This window comes from Natrix helvetica, assembly GCF_964273705.1.
Source record: "Natrix helvetica genome assembly, chromosome: 4".
Lineage (NCBI taxonomy): Eukaryota > Metazoa > Chordata > Lepidosauria > Squamata > Natricidae > Natrix > Natrix helvetica.
The window spans coordinates 128,854,485-128,878,318 of NC_138550.1; the positions used below are offsets into that span (position 1 = coordinate 128,854,485).

The 23,834-nt window shown below is 40.6% G+C and overlaps 1 protein-coding gene across 2 annotated transcripts in view; it reads right to left on the reverse strand.

The window, feature by feature from the left end:
* The window catches only part of LOC309390916 (DGAT1/2-independent enzyme synthesizing storage lipids-like), a 30,093-nt gene extending 7,115 nt beyond the window's left edge, over nt 1-22,978 (reverse strand). The window contains exons 1-7 of one of the 2 annotated variants that reach the window (XM_081950807.1): nt 22,866-22,978; nt 22,076-22,183; nt 12,308-12,360; nt 12,010-12,199; nt 10,518-10,844; nt 8,721-8,885; nt 8,204-8,397 (exon numbers count right to left, since the gene is read on the reverse strand). In XM_081950807.1, coding sequence (XP_081806933.1) covers nt 8,204-8,397; nt 8,721-8,885; nt 10,518-10,844; nt 12,010-12,199; nt 12,308-12,360; nt 22,076-22,183; nt 22,866-22,875 — 1,047 coding nt within the window. In that variant the 5' untranslated portion in view covers nt 22,876-22,978. Of the gene's footprint in view, nt 1-8,203; nt 8,398-8,720; nt 8,886-10,517; nt 10,845-12,009; nt 12,200-12,307; nt 12,361-22,075; nt 22,184-22,860 lie in introns of both variants that reach the window. The other variant, XM_081950808.1, reaches the window with a different exon arrangement.
* Nucleotides 22,979-23,834: the final 856 nt, after the last annotated feature.

Sequence of the window (23,834 nt, forward strand, 5' to 3'; positions counted from 1 at the left end):
ATTTGAATTGTTCAGTGTCAGCTATTAATTAGTATTAACATGGTATTAAGTAAAAATTACCACTGTACATAATGCCATAGTAGTTATATAAATATTATGGGAAATTTTTATTGAGAAATCTGAACAGATGCATTGTCCCCTTGCCTTTTTTAATGTGTAAACAGTTATGACTCTTTTAAATGCATAAACAATTATAAAAAAGATTTCTTCAGCTGCTTTTATTTGGCAAGAAAAGCCAAACAGAGAAGCAGACTAGAAAATTGTCCCTCCCACCCATTCCTAATGCCAAAACCATTTTGGGGGGCTAAATTCTTTTTTTTTCTGAAAAGTTGGAGACCTTTTCAGAAGAATTTTTGAAAAATGACACAAACCACACAATGTAAATTAAAATGGTTTAAGTAAGAAAGCGTGCAAAATCAAGAAAGAAAGTAATGTGTTCAAGAAACATGTTTCATTGAAGTTTCTGAAAATTCATAGAAATTGTTTTTAAAAAGAATCAAAGTAAAACCTGATACCTCAGATTTTGTAATGCAGAAAAAGACTATAGCAGTAATGGCTAACCTTTTTGCCATCGCGTGCCAAAAGTGGGGGGAACACAGGGGGGTCATGCGCATGCTGGCCACACTTATAATTCTATGCACCTTCCCCCTGCCCATGCGTGCATGATCCCCACGCACATGCAAGTGCAAACCCCGCACTCCCCCCTGCTTTTGTCACATGATGGCACAGTGGACCCGTTTTTCACCCTCCCCAGTCTTTCCACTCTTTCTAGGATCCTGGGGAGGGCAAAAAAGCCCCCCAGGCCCTCCAAAGGCAAAAACGGCTCATTGACTTCTGGTCAGATTGGAAGGCCTGTTTTTCAGTCTCCCCAGGATCCAGAGGCTTTCTAGGCCTTCCCTGCCTCCCCGGAGGCCCTCCAGAGGTTGGAGGTTGGCCTGTCTGTTCCCAAATTTCCGGTTTGTGTGTTGGGCTGTTTTTCGCCCTCTGGAGGGTTCAGGGAACCGTCCGGAAGGCAAAAAACAGCCAAAAACCAGTTGCCCAGAAAGCAATTTTTACACTCTCAGTTCTGACTGTCGGTGGTGAGTAGGTGTTTGTGTAGTCCTCAGGATAACGTTGAGTGAAACCTTGGGCTACAAGTCTGACTTGTACAATGACTCACCATTTGGCTTCTTTTTGATTCTGTAGACCCATCGAGTGCCAATGACTTTTTTGTTTGCTGGGGGTTTTGCAGGTGTAAATACATTAAGTTTCTTTAAACTGTCCATTTTATCCTGCATTGTCTCATACCACTTTTCTTGCTCTGAATCAGGAAGATGCTTGATTTGTGTGAATGTATCAGGAGGAAGTGTAACATTGCAAATCAAAGACAAGGGCGTTTTTGTCAGTTGCCGCAAATATCGCTGCGGAGGGATTCCCTTTGTGACCCTCTTGGAACGTCTCAGAACAACAGTCCATTCTTCTTCTGCTTCGTCCTCGTCCTCACATTCGTCGCTAGCATCAGCATCGGCGGCTCGCGAAGACAGAACATCAGGTTGAGAAGAACTAGTAAATGGAATATCTGCCCGTGAATCTTGGTCATCAGGCTGCATGGCATCTACAATATCATCTCTAGGAAAATAAACTCCAGGATCATTGGAATGAATCCTGGACCAGTCAACATCTTCCTCAAAATTAGCAGATTGAGAAATCACAATTACATGTGTAGAGTCAATAAATTTGCTCCATTTTGAATTATCATCAATACTCATAAATCTCAGTCTCTTTGCTGCTGGACCTCCTTTTCTTCTTTGAGCTAAGGGAATGTTCACCATAGCGTATGAACCAAAAATATGGAGGTTCTTGAGATCGGGCTTGTAGCCATACATCATGAAGAAAGGAATCTGATTTATTACACTGCTCCAAGTACGGTTGACAATGTAATTTGCATATTTGATAGCTTCACTCTAGTATGGGTTACTGAGATTGGCGTCTTCTAGGAGACAATGCATCATGGTTTGTAGGACCCCTTGACTTCGTTCTGCGACTCCGTTATGAGCCGGTGTGTACGGAGCGGATGTTTGATGAAGAATTCCATTCTTACGAATCCAGTCCTGGAAACGCTGAGACATGAATTCGGCACCACGGTCACTCTGGATTCTGGCGAAGCAAACTTGGTGTTGGGTAGAAACAAGTGCTGCAAAGTCTTTAAAGATCTGAAAGGTCTCAGATTTCTCTTTCATGGGATATACAAATCCATATCTAGAGTAATTATCAACAATTGTTAGAAAATACTTTTTACCACCAAGTGTTGGCAGAAAAGGACCCACTATGTCAGTGTGTACCAAATCAAAAATGCATGTTGACAGGCATGTAGCGTGTTTGAGAATGGCTGCTGCTTTGGATTTGGCTTTCTTGCAGACAGCACAATCCAAAAACACCTTACACCCCTTTAGATCCAAACCTTTTGCGAAATCCAGCATTTTCCTAAGGACACGGAAACTGGCATGCCCCAATCTTCTATGCCACTTGTGGATACACCTGGAATGTAAAGGTTTACTAGTTAGTGAATTTTCAACATTAACAGTTTTATGAGGAACCTCAGTCTTGCTCTGAGCAACCTGTTTCCTTATTTTCTGTTTGTTGGCTTTAGGAGTCTTTGGAGTAGCTACAGGATCTCTCACTGGAACATCTCTTTCTGGGCCTGTGCTCTCCTCTTTTGGAGTTTGTATACTTGCCTGTGTTTGCGGTTTAGGCTTTGGTTTTATGTAATAAACACTATCAATCAACATGGTTTCAGCAACAATATCTCTGTTTTTAACTATGTAACTTGTTTTTTCGAGGTAGTGAATCTGGAACTTTAACACTCTAGACAAGTGACTCTGACTAAGCAAATTACTAGTTGCTGTAGGTATCTAATAAACATCAGGGATGAATGCATCAAGCTCTTCAACATAAACAGTTCCTTTTCCTATGACCTTACAAGGATGATTGGAAAATGAATAAAGTTCACATAGTTCAGGTTCAGGCTCGTGCATCTCTGTGAACAATTCCTTTCTGTAGGTAACATGCAACGCTGCACCACTGTCCAAAGTCCACAAAAGCTGTCTGCCGTACTCTGGATCAGGTTGTGGATCGTTGGTTAAGGCCAATGTGGTGAGTGGAGCTTGTGGATCACGCCTTGGAGCATGACGACCTCGTCTTCCACCTCTACCTCTGCTTCTGGAGTCTGTTCCTCTGGGCTGCTGTGTGACAGGAGCTGGAACTCGTTGGGTACAATCCCGGATGTCATGTCCCACACGGTTACAGATGTAGCATCTTGGCATCCTTGGAGCATAGGCTCTTCATCGGAAGGGATGTCTCGCTGGAGCTCTTGATGCGGGCGGTCCTCGCAAATGCGGCATGGCTAACATTAGTGATTCCTCTTCAATTAAAAGCCTGAAAATATTGTCGACTGTGCGTTGAGCAATAGGCACATGGTTAATCTTTGCAATGACATCTTTCCATTCATAATTCAATGAGTTAATGATAATGCCGATCATTTGAACATCATCAATAAAATGGCCTCTTTCTCTCAATTCTTTTCTCATTCCTTTCAGTTTGGTGAAATGTCCACCAATTTGTTCACCAGGTTTCAATCTCGAACCATGGAACTCAGACATGAGCAAACATGAAGATTCAATTGAAAAGGGTCTGTAGCAATTTTATAATTGGACCCAAATTTGTTGGGCTGTTGCATCTGGCAGAAAAGTAACCTGCAGTTCAGTATCCATGCACATCAATAATGTTGTGCAAGCCTTAGGCTCTAAGTCTCTTATTGCAGGAGTCCATGGCGGGGCCGGAGGATTGAACACCATACAATGGGTACCTTCTCTGTGAAGCAAGATTGTAACCTCACTGACCCAGGCCTTATAATTCTGTCCTGACATTTTTAATTTTGACTCACCAGTCAATGAAGCGACAGAAAACACCTGTTGAGGAATGTGCATTTGAAATGCTGGCTGTGCAGGTAAAAATGCTTGTTGTTGCACCTGTGGTTGTTGTACTACAGTTGGGGCCGGTGGTTGAGCAGCCATTTGCCTTTGCTGCATTAAGTACTGTTGTGCTCCATCTAAGAAGGCTCCAGCACCACCAGGGAGTGCTGAAAATTGGGCCTGTGGAGGCACTTGTTGCATTGCAGCCTGAATATCTGAGTAATTTAATGACATGTGTGATAGAGTCTGTTGCAATGTTTGTAATTGCTCCTGGATTTTAACATGCATGTCGGCTCTCTGTAGTAAATTATTTCTGCCAGGAGATGGTGCTGCAGTTACAGTTTTTGGCTGTAATATTTCTTCCTGCATGGCAGGTGCAAGTGGAAAACAAAGGACACCACGTGACAATTGTGATGTGTACACAGCTCTCTGTTCTGATTTGCCTGACACAATATCCTCCAGGGGGCGTGCCTTAGGCTGTGAAGAAGGAGCTAAGATGGCGTTTTCAGAAATTTGAAAAGCAGAAGAATCCCTTTAATCTGACTTGAGCACGGAAAAAGCTTTTTTGGCCTGAAATAGCTGACGTTCAAAATGTTCTATTTGATCATGATAGCTTTTCATAGCTTGCTCAGAGGTTCAGGAGAATTAGGCATTTCTCTTTCTGTGTGGGAGTGAAATTGCTCCGGCTGTGAAAGCTTTGGCCTGGCACCGAGCGTTTCAAAATCTCTAAGAAGTGTTTGGGAGCATGCATAATTATAAGGAGGCGTTACTGACCTTGATCGGAACACGTCGCCTTCAAAAGCAGCTTTATCTTGAGATCTGTGTAAGAACATTTCTCCCACAGCAGATTCTTCACCCGGTCCGCTTGCTGAAGCAAAAGGGGCTTCGAGAGTTGTAAATCTGTGTAAGATACTTTTCGCCTCTTCATCAGAGAGGCTGGAGCCATCGGAATGTCTTGCAGAAAGTTATCTTAGTTTCTTTTTCTTCTTCGGCATCTTAGAAGTGATTTAAATCAGCGTTCCTCAGTCGCTAGATAAATCATTTGTCTTAATTAGCATAGGCGCTTATTTTCAAAGTAACGAGCAAGGAAAAAGCCATAAATCAACCATCCTCTTGCTACCATTTGTCAGTGTGTGAATTCCAGCCCTGTAATTAACGAGGTATGAAATCGTAGCATTTCCTTGAAGCATACTTCTAAATAAGCAAAATAAACCCGAGGTATATTCTAAGAAACACATTTTATTGTAAAGAAAGTAAAAATACAAACTTACTAGCTAAATGATTACATTTGAGCAAAATTCCTGTCTGCCTTGGCAGAAGGACAAAAGAAAAAAAGAAAGATGAAGGTGTGAAAGAATGTGTGACATGTGCAGTGAAGCTTAGATAAGAAGTCAGTTCTTCTACCATATAACTCAGAATGTAGGCACAGCTGGCAAATCAAATAAACGCAGTGACATTCCTTCTTTCTTTCCGTTTCTTTCTCTCTCTCTTTGTCTCTCTTTTTTTCTCTCTCTCCCTTCCTTCCTTTCTTTCTCTCTTACTCTTTCTCTCTCTCCCCTTCTGTCTTTCTCTATCACACACACATCCCTTCCAGTTATATTCGTAGATATATTCTATGAACTAAAACTGACGCCCAACAAATCCAACAACTCACAGAGCCTCCAATTCAACCTCTTCCTGCTCTAGGAGTTAACCAAATATAGTTAGTCATCTTGTTGTCTCCTGGCCGTGATTCCCACCTTTTCAGCAGAGCAGCAGAGAGGACTAATTTCAAATGGCTTTTTTTCCTTTTTCCAAAGCCCGGTTTTTCTGCTACTTGGCAGGTGACCTGGTGGGTGTCCAAAGGTGTTGGGCATGCCACAGAAGGCACACGTCTCTCTCTCTCTCTCTCTCTCACACACACACACACATCGTGATTGCCGCACTGCAAGGCGTGTGTGTAAGGGGGCTGGATCAGCTGCGTGGCTGGTAAAGAAGCCTCTGTTTCCCCACTGCCATGGCTTGCGGAGGAAGGAGGCAGGGATGCTGGCCGGCACTTGTCCCCTCGCCACTTTCCCAGCCAGCCAGCCAGCCACCCAGTTAAGCAGGGCAGGCGGGGCTGCAGCCGGCAGGCCGCAGGGGCGGCGGTGGCGAGCGGTAAGTGAAGTGAGTGCCTGCCAGCATCCCTGCCTCCATCCTCCGTGAGAGCGGCCAGAGAGAAATCAGGGGGAGTGAGGGAGGAGAAGGTCGTCCCTAGCAGAAGCTCGACTTTCTCTTCCCTCTCGGCTCCTGCCAGTTGCAGCCCCACTATTTAGTTGGATGACTGGCCAGGAAAGTGGCGAGATAGAAATCAGGGGGAGGATTGTGTGGATGGGCAGGGCAAGAGAGAGAATGGCAACCTGGTGGGCAGGGGGAGCAAGTGAGGACAGGTTAGGGGACGTCACCATACCGGTATAGGGGCATGGTCAGCCCAGCATTGCCAACGGTACGCAAACATAGGGCTGATTTCTGCTACCATATCGGTGCGTACTGGGAGCAACCCACCACTGGCTTAGTCCCCAAACCCTTCTTTTATTTAAACAGTTGTAAATTATGTATATTCACAGCCTGTAATGATTCACAACCAGTCTGTGAAGAGTCCAGCAGAAGGATGCCAGTCTTTCAGAATAAGGCTGATAAGCACCCACCTTTATCTCCCTTGAAATGCTGCCAAAGACCTAATTGCCAATTAGTTTTCCAAGGCCAAACAGAGCAGAGAGTCAAATGGAGCTTCAGAGTTTAAACCGACCAGAATGAACAAAATTGCTTCCTACAAAGGTTCACTTCCGTTTGCTCCTCTTTATGTCTTATGGGATGGGCCAATCATCTCCAAGCCTTACTCCCAAGTTTCCCCTTTTGTCGTAACTGTTCTTGCCTTCTGGCAGCTCTGTGCATGCATGCACTGGGAACAGGCTCCCCCTGTTCCTCTGCCTCACTGATGTCAGATGCCGAAGGCTCTGGAGGCAGCACATAACTGCCAGATGGCCCTGTCCTCTTTTCTGCCTCCGATGCAGAGCCCTCGTCCAAGACTTCTCCAGACTCCAGGACTGGCCCATGTTCCTCCCCAACCTCCTCACTGTCTGACTCTGCTGCAAGCTCCGCAGACCGCCGGTGGACCACAGCACACAGTGGGGCAAAAAGTATTTAGTCAGCCACCAATTGTGCAAGTTCTCCCACTTAAAAAGATGAGAGAGGCCTGTAATTGGCATCATAGGTAGACCTCAACTATGAGACACAAAATGAAAAAACAAATCCAGACAATCACATTGGCTGATTTGGAAAGAATTTATTTGCAAATTATGGTGGAAAATAAGTATTTGGTCACCTACAAACAAGCAAGATTTCTGGCTCTCACAGACCTGTACCTTCTTCTTTAAGAGGCTCCTCTGTCCTGCACTCATTACCTGTATCAATGGCACCTGTTTGAACTTGTTATCAGTATAAAAGACACCTGTCCACAACCTCAGACACACTCAAACACTCCACTATGGTGAAGACCAAAGAGCTGCCTCTCTCATCTTTTGGAAGAACTTGCACAATTGATGGCTGACTAAATACTTTTTTGCCCCACTGTATATAAGTCAAAGTGATATTGCTATTGAAAGGTAAATTAAGATAAAAGAGTGCTAATTGGCCCACAAATCTATGACTGAGAATAGTCTGACTTTATTAGTTCAAAATCCCAAAATCACTATACCACACTGACTTTCCCTCTTTCCATCAGATTGGTTCCTATTGCTTAAAATTTGTCAGCAATGTTTTATTGCCAGAAATGTTGTAAATGTTACATAGGTAGTCCTTGACTTATGATTGGTCATTTAGTGATTGTTCTAACTTAAGACTGACATGCTTTGGGGCTAGTTACAACTCGGATTCAAAAGTTGTGCCATTTGCCCCATCCTCTCTACAGTGACCAAATTTTACAAAAATTGCACTTATTTTCATTTTTCTGCAAAACTGCATCAATAGTGAACTACCGGTTCACTTAACAGCCATTGTGTTCACTTAACAGCCATTGTGTTCACTTAACAGCTATGGCAGTCACTTTACAGGTCGCTTAAAAATTGCCTCAAAAAAGATAATAAAATCAGGTGGGTCACACAACTGATTTATTTTACATTAGGAGTTTTTCACCATGATAGGCAGACTCCATTAGTCATGGGTTGAAAACTATCTATATTTCCAAGCACAAAAACAGTTATAATATTATTCAATTATACCAATATAATATTTACCACTTTTGCGTCAATGGCCACTTGAGCAAATCCTTTGCGATTTTTCCATATAATGGTGTAATTTTCATCACTGAATATTGCTTCCCGAACTCCCCCTGGTGTAATCATCAACAATTCTCCGTTCTCTAATACTTTTTTACATTCTTCTTGGGATCCAGGCATCAATTTTAATACATCAGATATGAACTTCATACCTGGAATTCATCAGAAACTATTGTTAAGATTAACATTGGTATAAAATTATGATCTCTCCACAGTCATTATACTTTTCCAGAAAAAAATGGAGCAAACAATGAATAATAAAGTAGATGTAAATAATGAGAAAGGCATACGAAAATGAAATAGAATAGAATAGAATAAAATAGAACAGAATAGAATTTTAGTTCACTGGAGTTTTTCAATCTCTCTCTTCCCCCCTCCCCCCCCTGTGTGTGTGTGTTTACGCGCGCGCATTAAAGCTTATCTACACATTAAATGAGATGAACAAATAATTATGTTCATTTTTCAAAACAATTACCTGGGACTGAAAAGAGAAAATGATCAGCAACTATGTTGAGGATTTTTTTCTTCCTGATAAAAATAATGACTGACAGGTACATAATGTCTAAGAAAGTTGCTCCATGATAATGAATAATCAGTGCTGGTCCATCTGGTAATTTTTCCAGACCATGCACCTCATAACCTATTACCGACAGAAACATTCAAGATTAGCATTTGTTATTAAGCCTGAATAATAAAAATTATTCATATATTAAAATTATGAATCACATGATTATAGGTACATTTAAAACCTCAGAAATTGCCACCAAGACCAAAGAAAATATAAGACAGACAATCAGACCACAGATCAGAAGAACTCAGAATTAGAACCAATTGAAAGCAGCCCAAAAAAAGAAAAACTAAAACAGGACAAAACCATTACGATTCACATAGCGCACAAATCCTGAACCACTGTTATTTTGGACAGAATATAATCCATACAAAAAGCCAAGGAATTCCTGGAGGATAAAAAAAAAACCTCTACATACCAGTAAGCATCAACCCAATACAGAAACTAGACAATATGATCAAGAGAATCATCAATGACTTAAGAAAGCTCAAATCACAAAAGAAGAACAGTATGACACATTTGTCAAAATAAAAATGGAACAATTGGAGAAGCCACATGAAACAACCAACCACACTTTTAAAGGAATACAATTTACAAAAAAACAGCCACTATCCTTCCTGCATATCCTCATCAGCAGAGGTAAATTAGAAATACAAGTCAACCAAAAAACAACCCACACTAAACAAGTGCTCCATTACCAAAATAACAACTTCCCGCTTCGTAAGAACATTATTCAGACAAGTACAAATGCACTGCAGCAACCCAGAAAATCAAAAAGAAAACAGACCCCCTATACAGTGTTTTCCAACAAAATGGATACCCACATAACTTTATCAAAAAGTACCTGCTACTCAAACTTTTGCAGCATAATTAATACAAGAATAAACCTACCATATAGACAACTATCTGATACACAGCCAATAGACTATTACAACCACATGGCACCACCATAGCATACAAGCCAACCAAAACTCTCCAAAGCATCTAAGGCAAACCAAAGACCCAGTACCCAAGAAGTAAAAATCAGGAGTCCACAACATGCAGTGGGAAGATTGTAACAGCCACTATGTAGGGCAGAAGGCAGAAAACTAGCAGATCACATCAATGAACACCAACTAGCAATCAGAAGTTGTGATGAAAATTCCTTAATCCCATAGCATATGGACAGACTCAACCATAGTTTCAACTGAAAAATTATGAGCATGCCAGAAGAAGCCAAATTCAAAAACGCCACAAAATTCCTGTAAACTAGGCATTCAGACAAATCACCCATCAATCAACATAGATATAAAGCAGATTTTTAACTTTACATTATTAACCTTATGGAACATTGTTAATTGAATAATGTACAAGTGGTGAAAATAAAATAAGTAAAAAGGGAAGGTGTTTTCTAGAAGGTGTTTTCTTATTTAAGAATATAATTCCTATTCATGCCGCTAATTACACTGATGAGAATTGTAGCACCAATTATCTGAGAGGTATTATGTTGAGAAATATTAAGTTTATATTATATGCATAAACTTCCACCAAATATTAAGATTCAGAACAGTATAAAATGACATGATACTAAAAGCAATACTTTCAAAATTCCAGGGAAATTGAAATAAGCATCATTAAATTACCATTATCTTAATATTTGTCCTTAACTGTGAGGATAATTTAGTTCACAATTTTCATGTATAATAAGAATGGTAGAATGCTTACCATTCCATATTCTTGCGTGAACATACCATGCAGTTGCCACCATTTGTCTTACACCATCCCAGCAATCATTCAAATAACCTTCTTTTATGTCTGTCTTTCTTTTGTAAATATAAACAAAGATAGCAGTAATAACAAAGAAAAGGAAAATGACTACTGGAAGTAGAAAACCTATAAGTAGTAGTATAAGGAGGAATATGATCAGGTAACTCAGGTATTCTCCCAAGCGTTCCACTCCAGTCCATTCTTCTAACAAATAAAGCAGGCATCTTAAATAGGATGTGGACATCTGCTCTGCACCACAGAATTCTTTTTGGATTATCGTGTTCTCTTAAAAAATGAGAATAAAACATAAATAGACATTTAAAAGATTAGACTATCAAAATTGAGCTAGATTAAATATAACAAAATCTACTCCCAGACTAGAATTGCTGTCTTCCATAGTAAACAACTGAAACATAAACTGCAGTCATTGAGAAGCGATTCTTATCTGAAAAAATAATAATCTGGGATTATTTGTTTAGCTCTTGATTCTAATTTGATGTGTTACTCAGTATGAGTACAAAGTTTTCTAAAATATTTTGTGTAAAGCTTTCTTGTAACATCCAAGAATACTATATAAAAAGTCAATTCCATACCCCTATAAATGTAAGAACATATGGTAGTGGTTTTTTTAAGTGCATGTTTACAAGCAATAGCCCAATCCACGCAAGACAAAGCTGTAAAAACCTCAAGAGGAGATTGAATTGTGATATATTTTTGAGACGCCGTCCTCACTTCTCGTAATTTCTTCAATCTATAAGAGTTTTAAAAGGTTGCTTCTTTATAGCAAAACTACAAAGAATCACCTTAATGATTTCCAAATTATTTTGGAAATTTTTGTGGGCTACAGTCTATCTAGCTCACTGGGGAGAAATAACAAATCAGGAGGGTAACAGATAGTTAATGAATATGCTTTATTTCAAGAAAGAAATATGATCAGATGTAGCATCTCCTCCTCTCTTTAAAAACCTGTCTGGCATTAATTTTCCCCCAGGTTTACCTCTTCTGAAAAGGAGTAGATTCGCACTTTAATACTAAAGCTAAGGTGAGATGAGGAGGAGTGACAATACCAGGGGAAAGGGATTCCCTTGTTTTACCCTTGATCTAAAAGTAAGGCATGTAAAGCTTGGAATACGACCACTCCGCCATCCGCAGGATTTATCTCCCAGCGACAGAGGGAAAACACCCTCGGGACTCCTACCTTTACAACAAATTCCCTTGGGAGCCTTTCAAGAAGCAGAGCCGCCTCCCTTCACGTATTACCGGCAGGATTTTCTTCCGACCAGGGATGGGAGAGCCACGGAGAAGAGCTTCAGGACAGACGGGAAGGGTCCGGAGCTCTGCCGGAATCAAGGAGGGGGGAAGCTTTGGCCACAGAGGATGCAATGATGCGGGTTAGCCAAAAAGAACCCAATGCCAGTAATCTCCCCCTCACCCTCCGGCATTCACTAACCCGGGTCAGTCCTGCCAGGAAGGCCGGTCCGTCCGTCTCCCTCGCCTTCTTTCAAAGGCTTCGCTCTCTGCAAGACCCGAGTTTTCCTTCTGCTTTTCTTCCTCACGCCTCTTGTCGACCCCGATTCGCTTGTCAGGTTGCAGGCTGCAGCACCGCCATAAGTAGGTACGTAGAGAGATCCACTGTCTTCCTACAGGGGAGAGGGGAACGGAGTGAAACCAGCTTTAAGTGGGAACTTAATTAAATGATCTAATAGCCCCGATATCTCGACTTTCCCCACAAGCCCCAAACAGCATACCTTTTTCCCCCAGTTGTATCCTTCTACAAAGTTGTTGGCGCCGCCCCGTTGCTCTGCAGTGAAATGAAAGCGTGACAAACAAACCGTGTTGCAAAAATTGGCCCATCCATGGTTTACCCAAATTGTGGTTTAATGAATTATTTTGCCTGCTATGTAATTACTCTGTACACAAGACTTTGTACCAGGCGACCTATTTTAGCTAACAGAGTTGGGTGATCGCAGTCTCACTCTCTCAATGTGTTACTCTAATTCCATAATCAAATCACTTTGCCACCCTAATTTCAGTCTCGTTGGGTCATCGTTTAAGAGGGTTTTACTCTGAGGTCTATCGAATGACTTGGGTGTGCAAAATAAGCGGGGAGGTATTTTCTACTTCCTGTCTGTTTCTCCACTTTGCTTATTGGAAGTTTGCAGGAAAAAAAGAAGCATCCATAAAATATATGCTCTCTTACAGAGTTTAACTTCAGAAAAATTGAACGATCTCTTGTCACACAATTATCTTTTATTTTACCCTTGTTTATTCATTTATTATTCAAAATATCTGCTTAAGTCTATTCTTTGTCCAGTCCGCTACATCAAGACTCTGCAAGTTGTAGATATAAAGGGGCCACATTAATACATTAAAAATATATTAGTTGTCTGCAAACAAAATAGTTGACCTGCCAATCAGGTGGAGCTGGTGGCATTGGTGAAGCCTAGAGGTGTTGGAGGCAGTGTGATTTTGTGGCAATGGTGGCAGAGCCTTCCTGGTGGTCAATTTATTTTTTATTATTCAAAAAACAGAGGCCACACATGACTGATGGGCTGAATTAAGGCCTTATCTCCTGCCAGCCTGCTCTATATACTTATCCAGACAGATCATCATTTTTAATTTCTAACTCAAAATTTCCACTCAAAATACAGCACCATAAAAATTTACTTTCTGATGAAATATTGCTTCAAGATAGCCTACCAGATTGCCTACTTCACAAAAACCCAATAGTTTCTTCAAAGCACCAGAGGGAAGGGCAAGAAACTATGGTTGAAAATTAATCAAACTAATCAAAGACAGAAGCAACCTGGAATTAAGAAGAAACTTCCTAACAGTGAGGGCAACAGTGAGGGCTTGTCTTCAGAAATTGTGGGTGCTTCATCATTGAAGGTTTTTCAGAGGAGACTGGATAGCCACTGAAATGGTATAGGGTTTCCTGCTTGAGCAGGGGCTGGACTAGAAGATCTCCAAGGTCCCTTTCAGCTTCTATTCCATTCCATTTCACTCCACTCCACTCCACTCTACTCTACTCTACTCTGTACTCTACACAGCATTCACCGGTTTTCTGGCTAAAAAGTCCAGCATAGAAATATTATCTTTTATTATTTCAAAAGTTTTTCAGTAGATTTATTTCAGAGCAATGATTTATGACTCTTATGGACACACATTAATTTCAAAACAAAGAAATCTTACCATGTGAATTAGCTGCTAGTTACAAAATGGGAAATTTTTAGTGTAGCACATGTATAACACTTAGCATTCGAAATCAGTTATATCTGATATATGTTAATATATGACTTGTGCATGCGAAGCGAACCGGTAGTAAAACTGGCAGCAACCCACCCAATTGAGATATACATACATACATACATACATACATACATACATACATACATACATACATACATACATACATACATACATTTTCATAGATTTTCACGGGTGTAGGTATGCTGGTTTTGTTGTATTTGGGTCTTTTCCCATGTAAGATTGAGATTGTCTTGGCAACGTTTCAGCGAGGGCCAGCCTGAAGATGGCGAGTGAGACCTCGCTGAAATGTTGCCAAGACAACCTCAATTTTACATGGGAAAAGAATGCAACAAGACCAGCATATGTATGTATGTATGTATGTATGTATGTATGTATGTGTGTGTGTGTGTGTGTGTGTTTATTTTTACCTGTGATAAAGACAATATTCAAAAAAAAAATCATTACATAATTTTGTTCCAAATGTTCCTACTTATAAAAAATGAAAAATAAACTTTGTTTCTTTATAAGAAAGAAGCCATATTGCAGTATATATGTAGCAACGTTTAACAAGCCATGCGTGTTTAAAATATAATTATCTACCCAGTAGAGGATTTAGCCTTAAATTGTCACACCTGACTAATTATGGGATATAGTGATATTTTGAAAGTTATTACTCAATCACAAAACAAAAACTTTCCAGAGTTTATACTAGTCAATAGTATTAATTCAAAAAAGCTTTTGCACAACTTTGCTAGATAGGCTGGCTATTGAGAAAAGGATTATGAGTTCTATTATTGCAATATGCTGTACCTGGTCTATCCTTGAAAAGTATCTGGAAGCTTCAGCTAGTATAGAATGGGGCCATGCAAGCAATCTTGTGCACCAAAGACCAAAGCATGTAACACCTCGGCTGCTCAAGTTGCAATGGGTGTGGTTTGTTTCTGCATTTGATTCAAGGTGTTGGATATGACCTTTAAAGCCCTACGTGGCATGGGGCCAGATTACCTACAGAAGTGTCTTCACCTCATTGTATAAGCACGTCCAATCTGGTCAATTCCAGAAATGTATGTTGTCAGTTAAAGAATACCCATTTGTGGGGTCCAGTAAGAAAACCTCCTCTGCTGTTGTACCTTTACTTTGGGTGAGATGAGAGGTGGAGGGGGGCGTCTCTTTCTTAGTTTTTTGAAAATAACTAAAGTCCCGGCACTACTATCTTACTCTGGGCTGATAGGGGGGCACACATTCGTGGGACTGTTTAGCATTGTGAAGGCCCTCCTCCCACCTTTTAATTAACATTTAATGTATAATTTTAAAACTACCTTGCCTTGTAATTGTATGTATACTGTTTCCCTGAAAATAAGATCTCCCCAGATAATAAACCCAATTGGGCTTTTGAGTGCATGCACTCATGCGCTCAAAATAAGCCATCCCCCTGAAATAAGCCCTCCCCAAAAATATTGCAACACAGCAGCAGATATGAGGTAATCACGCTTACCACCACCTACACCTCAAAAATAATAAGACTTCCCTGAAAATAAGGCCAGGCGCTTATTTTGGGGGTCAAAAGATAAGACCCTGTCTTATTTTAAGGAAAACATGGTATGTATGTATGTGTTTTTATAATTTTATGTTTTATGTCTTAATATTTTATTTGTACACTGCCCAGACTCCCTATGTGAGGAAGATAGACAATTTATATATTTGATAAATAAATAAAATCTCAATTGGTCCAGTTTCTTTGCTTCCCATCCTTCAGTTAAATCATAAGAGAAGACTTTAAGATTATTTTAAAGATTATCCACATTAAAGGGGAGTTCTGCTCTTGAGAAACTGCTGAATTTCACTTTTATGTGAAAAAATTAAGAGCAATTGTGCTATTTATTTAAGGAATGTGTAATTGTGGTTGCTCTGCCACTTATTTTCAGGAATTTCAGAGACATTCCTGTTTGGCTCTTCTATTAAAGTCATTGCACACCCTACCACTGAAAACTTGAATTTTGCAGGTGTTCCCCAAAAAACGGATAGCTAAATCCAGACAATATTATAAATAGACTGAGATCATATTCAAAAGTAGGAAGCTGCATTAATTACCAACTATCGGGTGGACCAAAATGCAGAACCATGATTTTCTTCTCTCTCTCTACTTTCCTTTTTTATATAGGTGACATGATTATAAGTTAGGATAGAAAGAAAACATTTTAATAAAGGGTGATATAATTAAAATTTAGAATATGAGATAGAAATAAGAGAAAGGAGAATATCAATTTTAGATAATAAAATAAGAGCAATAACAAGAGAAAACATGGATAATTGAATAATGACAGACAGCAACCCAATATAACGATATAGCATTATTATAAATATACAAGTTGATTGAATGTAACAATTATGATTAATTTCATTCCTTTTTATTAGTATTAGAATGTATTACACCCAGGTGCCACACCGTTCACACATTGATGTGTTTGTAAAAAAAATAAAAAAAAATTTAAAAAGTTAATTTAAAAAATAGAATTATCTAGGATCTTCTCAAATTTTCTTCTTTCATCAAAGAAGGAGAAATCTGAGAATCATCATAGTCATGTGGTCTGCATTAAGAATGGGAGAGGTATTTTGCAACGTCTGTTGGCACTAGCATGCTTGTTTTCAAGGTGACTGTTTTCATGCTTGAAAACATTCATTCAGTTCCTGTCTCTGGTACTCAGACAACACCTTGAGGAATTTCTTAGGTTGTCTTTAAGTCTACACGAGGCAATACTTTCAATGGAAATACTCTCATAGCAAAGCAGCTGCATACATTTCAATTGTGCTTACAAAACATTCTTGTAGGAATAAATAGAGTTACACATAATGCTTTTTAGAAGGTTAATAAAGTAACTTAATTGCCTTGAGTTGATAAGTACTTCGAGGTACACTGAGTACCGACTGGCCCAAGAATCTGTGACTGAGGATGGCTTGAGTTTCTTTAGTATCAGTCCCCAAAATCACTATAGGACACTGACTTTCTAATTTGGTTGAACCATCTCTTTCCATTACATTGTTTTTTTATTGCTTAAAGTGTACCAGAACACTTTTATTGTAAGAAATATTAAATTTCTAAGCATGGCACACATAATCAGCTATAATCTTATATTCCAGTTATTCCCACAGAATACTTGCCACTTTTGCATCAATGGCCACTTGAGCAAATCCTTTACGATTTTTCCACATAAAAGTGTAATTTTCATTACTGAACAGTGCTTCTCATACTCTCGCTGGTGAAATTATCACTAGTCCACCATTCTCTAATGCTTTTCTGCATTCTTCCTGAGTTCCATGCAGAATACGTAACACATTATTTAATAACTGCATACCTGGAATTCACAAGAATATGTTGTAGGACTAATGTCGATATAAAATTATGATCTCCACAGATACTATATTTTATCAGACAAATATGGAATAAACAATGAATAAGAAAGCAGGTGTAAATTATGAGAAAGACAAAAATGCTTCTAACAAAGTATCAAGTCCACAATATTCTCCATTACCAATCTGTAACTAAATACCCTCAAATCAAATCAATATTCTCAAATCAACTATCAGTGGGTTCTTTTCATCTCATAGTTTCTGATGAAAATTTATCCTAGAAAGAAATCTAGAAATAATCAACATCCAGCAATCAATATCTTTGTATAGATTATATATATATTTTATGATGTAAATCTTACACAATTTAAACCCCCTTTCCTTAACTGTTTGTTTGTTTGTCAAACAGGTACAAGATAACAAGTATAGGTATGAACATAAACATGAACAAAGAAAGTCAATACAGATAAATGGGAACAGTGAGACAGAGAAGGTAGGCACACTGGTGCACTTATGCACACACTCCTTATGGACCTCTTAAGAATGGGGTGAGGCCCACGGTAGAGTTTGAGATCGAAGCTGTGAGGGTTTGAGGCTGTAACAACAGAGTCAGTAGAGCATTCTAGGTGTTGACCATCTGTTGCTGAAGTAGTGTTTTCTGCAATCAAATTTGAAGTGGTTTATGTTCAGTTTGTATCAATTGTCTGCCTGTGTATTATTGTGGTTGAAGCTGAAGAAGTCATTGACAGGCAAGACGTTGTAGCAAACAATTATGTGTACTACGCTTAGGTCAGACCATAGGGGGCACATTTCCAGATTGTCCAAGCCCAAAATTTCAAGCCTGGTGGCATAGGGAATTCTATTGTGAGTAGAAGAGTGGAGTACTCTTCTTGTGAAATACCTCTGAACCTGCTCAATCATGTTAATGTCCGATAGACAGTGTGGGTTCCAGGTGGACGAGCTGTATTCAAGAATTGGTTTGCAAAGGTTTTGTATGCCCTAGTTAGCAATACAATGCTACCAGAGAAGAAGCTTCACAAAATTAGGTTAACAACTCTTAATGCCCTTTTGGCAATGCTGTTACAATGCTAGTTAGCTCTGGGGCTTAGATCATTTGAGATGAGTACTCCTAGTCCTTGACAGAGTGAGAGTCATGTACGAGATCGTTTCCGCCCAACTTGTATTTGGTGTTCTGATTTTTATTACCAATGTGTAGGACAGAGCATTTATTAGTTGAAATTTGGAGTTGCCAATTGCGCGACCATTCTGACACATAGTCAAGGTCACTTTGAAGGGCAGCAGCATTGTCAGTGGTGTTAAATAATTTTACGCAATTGGTGAAGAGGACGCAGCTGCTTTTAATATGATCGCATAGGTTGTTGGTGTAAAGCAGAAAGAGTGTGGGTCCTAAAATGGTGCCTTAGGGGACACTGCTGTTAACTGGTGCCAGATTTGATAGGGTTCTCTCTATTTTTACTATTTGTTGCCTGTTTGACAGGAATGTGCTTATCCACTTGTGCAGGGATCCGGAGATCCCATAAGAATTAGTTTCAACAGTAGTTTGTCATGCATCACTGAGTCAAAGGTATTATTTCCTTGTTTCACCAGTGTGCTGACGCAGAGGCATGTCCCATTGGCTAAGCTGTTGACAGCAATCGGCATGAGAATGAAGCCTTGCGATTCGCCGCTCCATCTGACAACTGCTATATAAAGAGCTATCAGATGGAAAGTTCCCAGTTGCTGGTTCCCAAGTTGCCTCTGTTATTCTGTTAGTGCTTAGGCGAATAAAGGCTATTCTTGTTAGCAACCTGTCTTGCCTCAGTCCTTACCCGCCTTGTTCTCTGTATAGAGCACTGGCAACAAAGGATGGGATTTGAGGTGACAGGATAAAGTTAAGTCACTGACCAGAGCTGAAGAGTGTTGAGCTGAATGCTGATTCCTAGTCACTGGCAACAATATGCTGTTTTGAGATGCAATCTCCTCAGCCACCTGTCCTTTTAAGGATGGCTACACTGATCACATTCACGGCATTTAATCCAGCAACTGAGACCTGGCACACTTACTTGGAACGATTAGTGTTTCCTTGAGACAAATGACTATACCGAACTGTCAAACGGCCAGAAGCGAGCTTATTTCCTAAACTCATGTGGACATGAAATGTTTGAGATGGCTAGAGCCCTAGCCACCCCTCAGCCAGTCCATACCATGCCCTGGGAGACTCTACTCGCCAAGCTGAAGAGCCACTATGCACCAACTCCGTCTTGCATAGCCAGGGGACACCCGTTCCGTCAAAGGAACCAGAAGGAGGGTGAGTCTATAAACCAATATATGGCCTCCCTCAAGACAGCTGCACTCTATTGTGACTTCAGAGACCTGGAGGATGTCCTCCTTGATCAACTAATTTGTGGTGTGAGAGACATGCGGCTGCAATGCCGCCTGTTAGCCAAGACAGAGATCAACCTCCAGTCTGCACTGGATGAGGCTCAATTGTCCAAATCGCCCAACAGATCAACTGTGAAGATACAAAGGTCCCAAACCCTGACCACTGCTAGCCAAGCCACAGCTGTCCACAATGAAGAGGTCACTGGGGATGACACAATGGATGATGAAGATGAAGTAAGCTGCCTCACATCATCCCCAAAGAAAAGATGGACTCCAGAAAAAAGGTTCCCTTGGGCATCTTGTATAGGCTGTGGTGGGAATTATTCCAGGTAAACCTGCAGGTTCAAAACTGCCATTTGCCATCGGTGCAGGAAAAGGGACCTACTAGTTAAGGTTTGTCGTGCCTCCCTGCCAACCACTACGCAGCATCAGGGCCTCTGTGCACCCGGCAGTCAAGCAGAAGACTTTTGAAATCTGAAGATGATTGCTTTCTCCCACGATCATTGAGGTAGCTACTGAGGTAGCTCAATATCGCAACCACTGGCTCAAGCAAAGATCTACATCACTGTCAACATAGAGGGAGCTCCGTGCAGAATGGAAGTGGACACCAGCTCCTCAAAATCCATAGTATCGTGGAGCACCCTTAAGAGATTGATGTCCAAGAGACGCCTGAGTCCCTGCAACTTGAAACTTCAGGAATATCTCTGCACAATCTATGAGGTATCTTTCAGAACCTGCTCCGTGGCCCGACTTATGGTCATTAGCCACAGTCATACCTCTTTTTAAAAAGAGAGACCCTAGTCAAGTAGAAAATTACAGACCAATCTCACTGTGTTGAGTCACCTGTAAAGTCATAGAATCAATTATAAACCAATCCATCACCCTCCACTTAGAAATAAACCCTGCTTTCCAACAAGCAGTTTGGTTTCAAGAAAAAAATATTCTGTAATCTGCAACTCCTACACTGCAGAAACATTTGGAGCACACATCTTGACCATGGTAAAGCAATAGACACAATTTACATAGACTTCTGCAAAGCCTTTTGCTCTATAAAAGAACAAGTTGGGTAAGGACTGAAGAAAGACAGGTGGCTAATAAGAACAGCCTTTATTTGCCTAAGCACTAACAGAATAACAGAGGCAACTCCAGAACCGGCAACAGAGAACTTTCTGTCTGACAGCTCTTTATATAGCAGTGTCAGATGGGGTGGCCAATCGCGAGGCTTCATTCTCCCGCCAAGTGCTGTCAACAGCTCAGTCAATGGGAGGCGCCTCTGCATCAGCATGTTCATGAAACAAGAACAAAAGCATAACACTTCTTCCTGCCTGGATGGCACATGCGTAGTCTTGTAAGTACGTAGGGCATCTGCGACACTGCACAGATCGTCTCATTTTGGGGACAGCTTCTGGAACACACAGCGACTGCACGACAATTTCAACTGGAACCTCTTGGAGGAAGGCTCGTTTTCACAGGTGAGTCAGCTGATGAGACCATTTCAGTTGTTGGAGCACAGACCTGATTGTGTGGACTAGAGTTGTCCCTGGAGGCTGCTGTTGCCACTGGGTCTGCTTGGGTCCAGTCTAGTTGCGAACTGGTTGAGATGGATGGCTGCCCTTGCAATTGGTTAATGTGATGGCGACCCAGTCTAGTTAAATTGTTTCCAAGGTAGTAAATAACTAAAACATGAACTGTAGTTATTGCCAAGTGTACCATCAGATGTAGGAAAAACAAATTTGATACATTGGCTTAGCTTGAAATTCCTGATTCTCACTTCATGTTCCTTATGTTCTGCACTGATGACATTACTTAGTGTGGTAATAAAACACCTACAAACACCTACAAAGAAACTACGAAGCTCAGAGAGCGTCATGGACCCCAGGTCCTATTAAACAGTAATGCAGGATTTGGTGATATATTTTAAGCAAAGCTTTCTTTGATCCTTTACTTTAATGCTGTGGTCTAGTATTACTTTCTATTATACTGCATCAAAAAGGCAGTTTGGAATATTCAAGAACATTATGTAAAAGGTGAACATCACATCCCTACTGCACATAACAAGAACATACCTTTTTTTAAATATGCATGTTTAAACACAATAGTGCAATTCATGCAAAGCAAAGTGTAAAACCGTTAAGACGAGACTGAACTGGTGATAAATTTCTGAAAAGTTCCATCACCTCTTGCAATTTTTTTTCAATCTGTAAGAGTTCGAAAACGTTGCTTACTTTACAGCAAAGCCACAAAGGATTCTGTGGCACCTTAAAGATTTCCAAGTTATTACTACATACTTTTTTTAGGGCTACAATCTATCATAAGAAACATCATTCAAGAAGTCGCTTGTGATCTGTAGAAGGATATAAATAGCGCATTTGTTCATGCTGGCAAGTTTTGGATAGGGACTGGACTGCCACCTGTCAGAAAAGTTACCAGCAATCTAGACTGATTCAAAGGGGCCCAAAACATTCTTTGATGGCTTTCTTCCATCTGGTATTACTAGGAAGATGTTAGCGTAGGGTAAAAGATTGAGGGAAACTCACTGTTGCATATGCTTAATCTCAAGATAGAAGAAAGATAATCGGATACAGTTTCTCCTCTTCTCTTCAAAAACTCCACCTGGTACTGATTTTTCTCCAGGTTTACCTGCGCTGAAAAGGAGAAGATTAACATTTTAATACTAGATTGCATTGGAAAAAAATGTAAACAGGCTAATATAAGTAGAAGTTTAGTTAAAGCTCATCCCCCGCCCCCATTGGTTGTATTATTATAATTACTGTAAATATATTACTGTTATAGTTATTAGCTTGTTAAGTATGTTAAGATTTTCTATTGATTTTTTACCCTGACATGGCACTGTCTTTTCAATAAAGGGGAAAAAAAACCATTTTAATACTAGAGCCTAGGTGAGCAGAAGAGAAGGAGGAGGAGGAGGAAAAAGTGACAATAGAGGGAAAGGGATTCTGTTGTTTTTCCTTTGATCCTACCCAAACCCTACCAAAATAAGGCCTGCAAAGCTTGGAATACGAGCACTCCGCCATCCCAGGATTCGTCTCCCAGCGGCAGGGGGAAAACACCCTCGGGATTCCCGCCTTTAAAACGAATTCCCTTGTGAGCCTTTCAAGAAGCAGAGCCGCCTCCCTTCAGGTAATACCGGCAGGATTTTCTTCCGACCGGGGATGGGAGAGCCACGGAGAAGAGCTTCAGGACAGACGGGCAGGGAAGGGTCCGGAGCTCTTCGGGAATCAAGTGGGGAGGGGGCTTTGGCCACAGAGAGTGCAATCATGCGGGTCAGCCAAAAATAACCAAGTGCCAGTGCTCCCCCCACCTCACCTTCCGGCATTCACTAAACCGGGTTAGTCCTGCCAGAAAGAACTCCCTCGCCACTTTCAAAGGCCGAAAACGCTTCGCGCTCTGCAAGACCCGAGTTTTCTTTCGCTTTTCCCTCCCACTCCCATAAGGGCGGTATGGGAAGTAGGCGCTTCGGGAGGCGTTCCGGGCACCAGCGTCGCTCCATTGGTCCAGGAAAGAAACGCGAAGACCCACCCTGTCTTCAAAACCTGTCAATCCATGTCCTTGAACTTTGGTTTAATGAATTAACTATTTTGGCAGATCCACAAGTCAGCCTGGAGTAGACATTGAAAGTGCAGGAAGACGATCTCTTTCAGAGAATAGAATTGGGCGATCGAAGCTGGCGAGTTACTATAATTCCATAGTAAATCGCCTTGTCACTCTTAATTTCTGTCTCTTTCAAGTCCAAGATCCTGGACACCCAAAGTAAGGTAAGACTTTGGCATATGCCAGAGGTCTCCAAACTTGGCAACTTTAAGACTTGTGGACTTCAACTCACAGAATTCTCCTGCCAAGTGTGGAGACCTCTGGCATATGCTCTTCTCTTTCACACTTGCTGTTTTTCATTTGTTTGACACATTTTTGCTCCCGGGTGTGAATATATAACACACATTTTTTTAGACACGTGCTTTATTTGCATTTTAGACTTTAGAGATAACTGCTGAATTACTCACAATGTAACAGTTCCAAGGGAAGCCATGTTAGCCTTTGGCAGCAAAACCACGAAAAGTTTTATGACCTTTATGTTATAATTTGAGTGGGTAGATTGCACTTTATCTGTGTTTTATGTTTATATCCTAATGCACTATTTTCTTTATACATCAATTTCAAATTAAAATATCTTCTATTGCTTATATGAGTTTCTGGACAAGGATACAAAGACTTTTTACTTGATAGAAGAGAATATTCGTTGCTCGGGGTTGAACTGTGAAGTCTTTGGTGCTCTTTGGG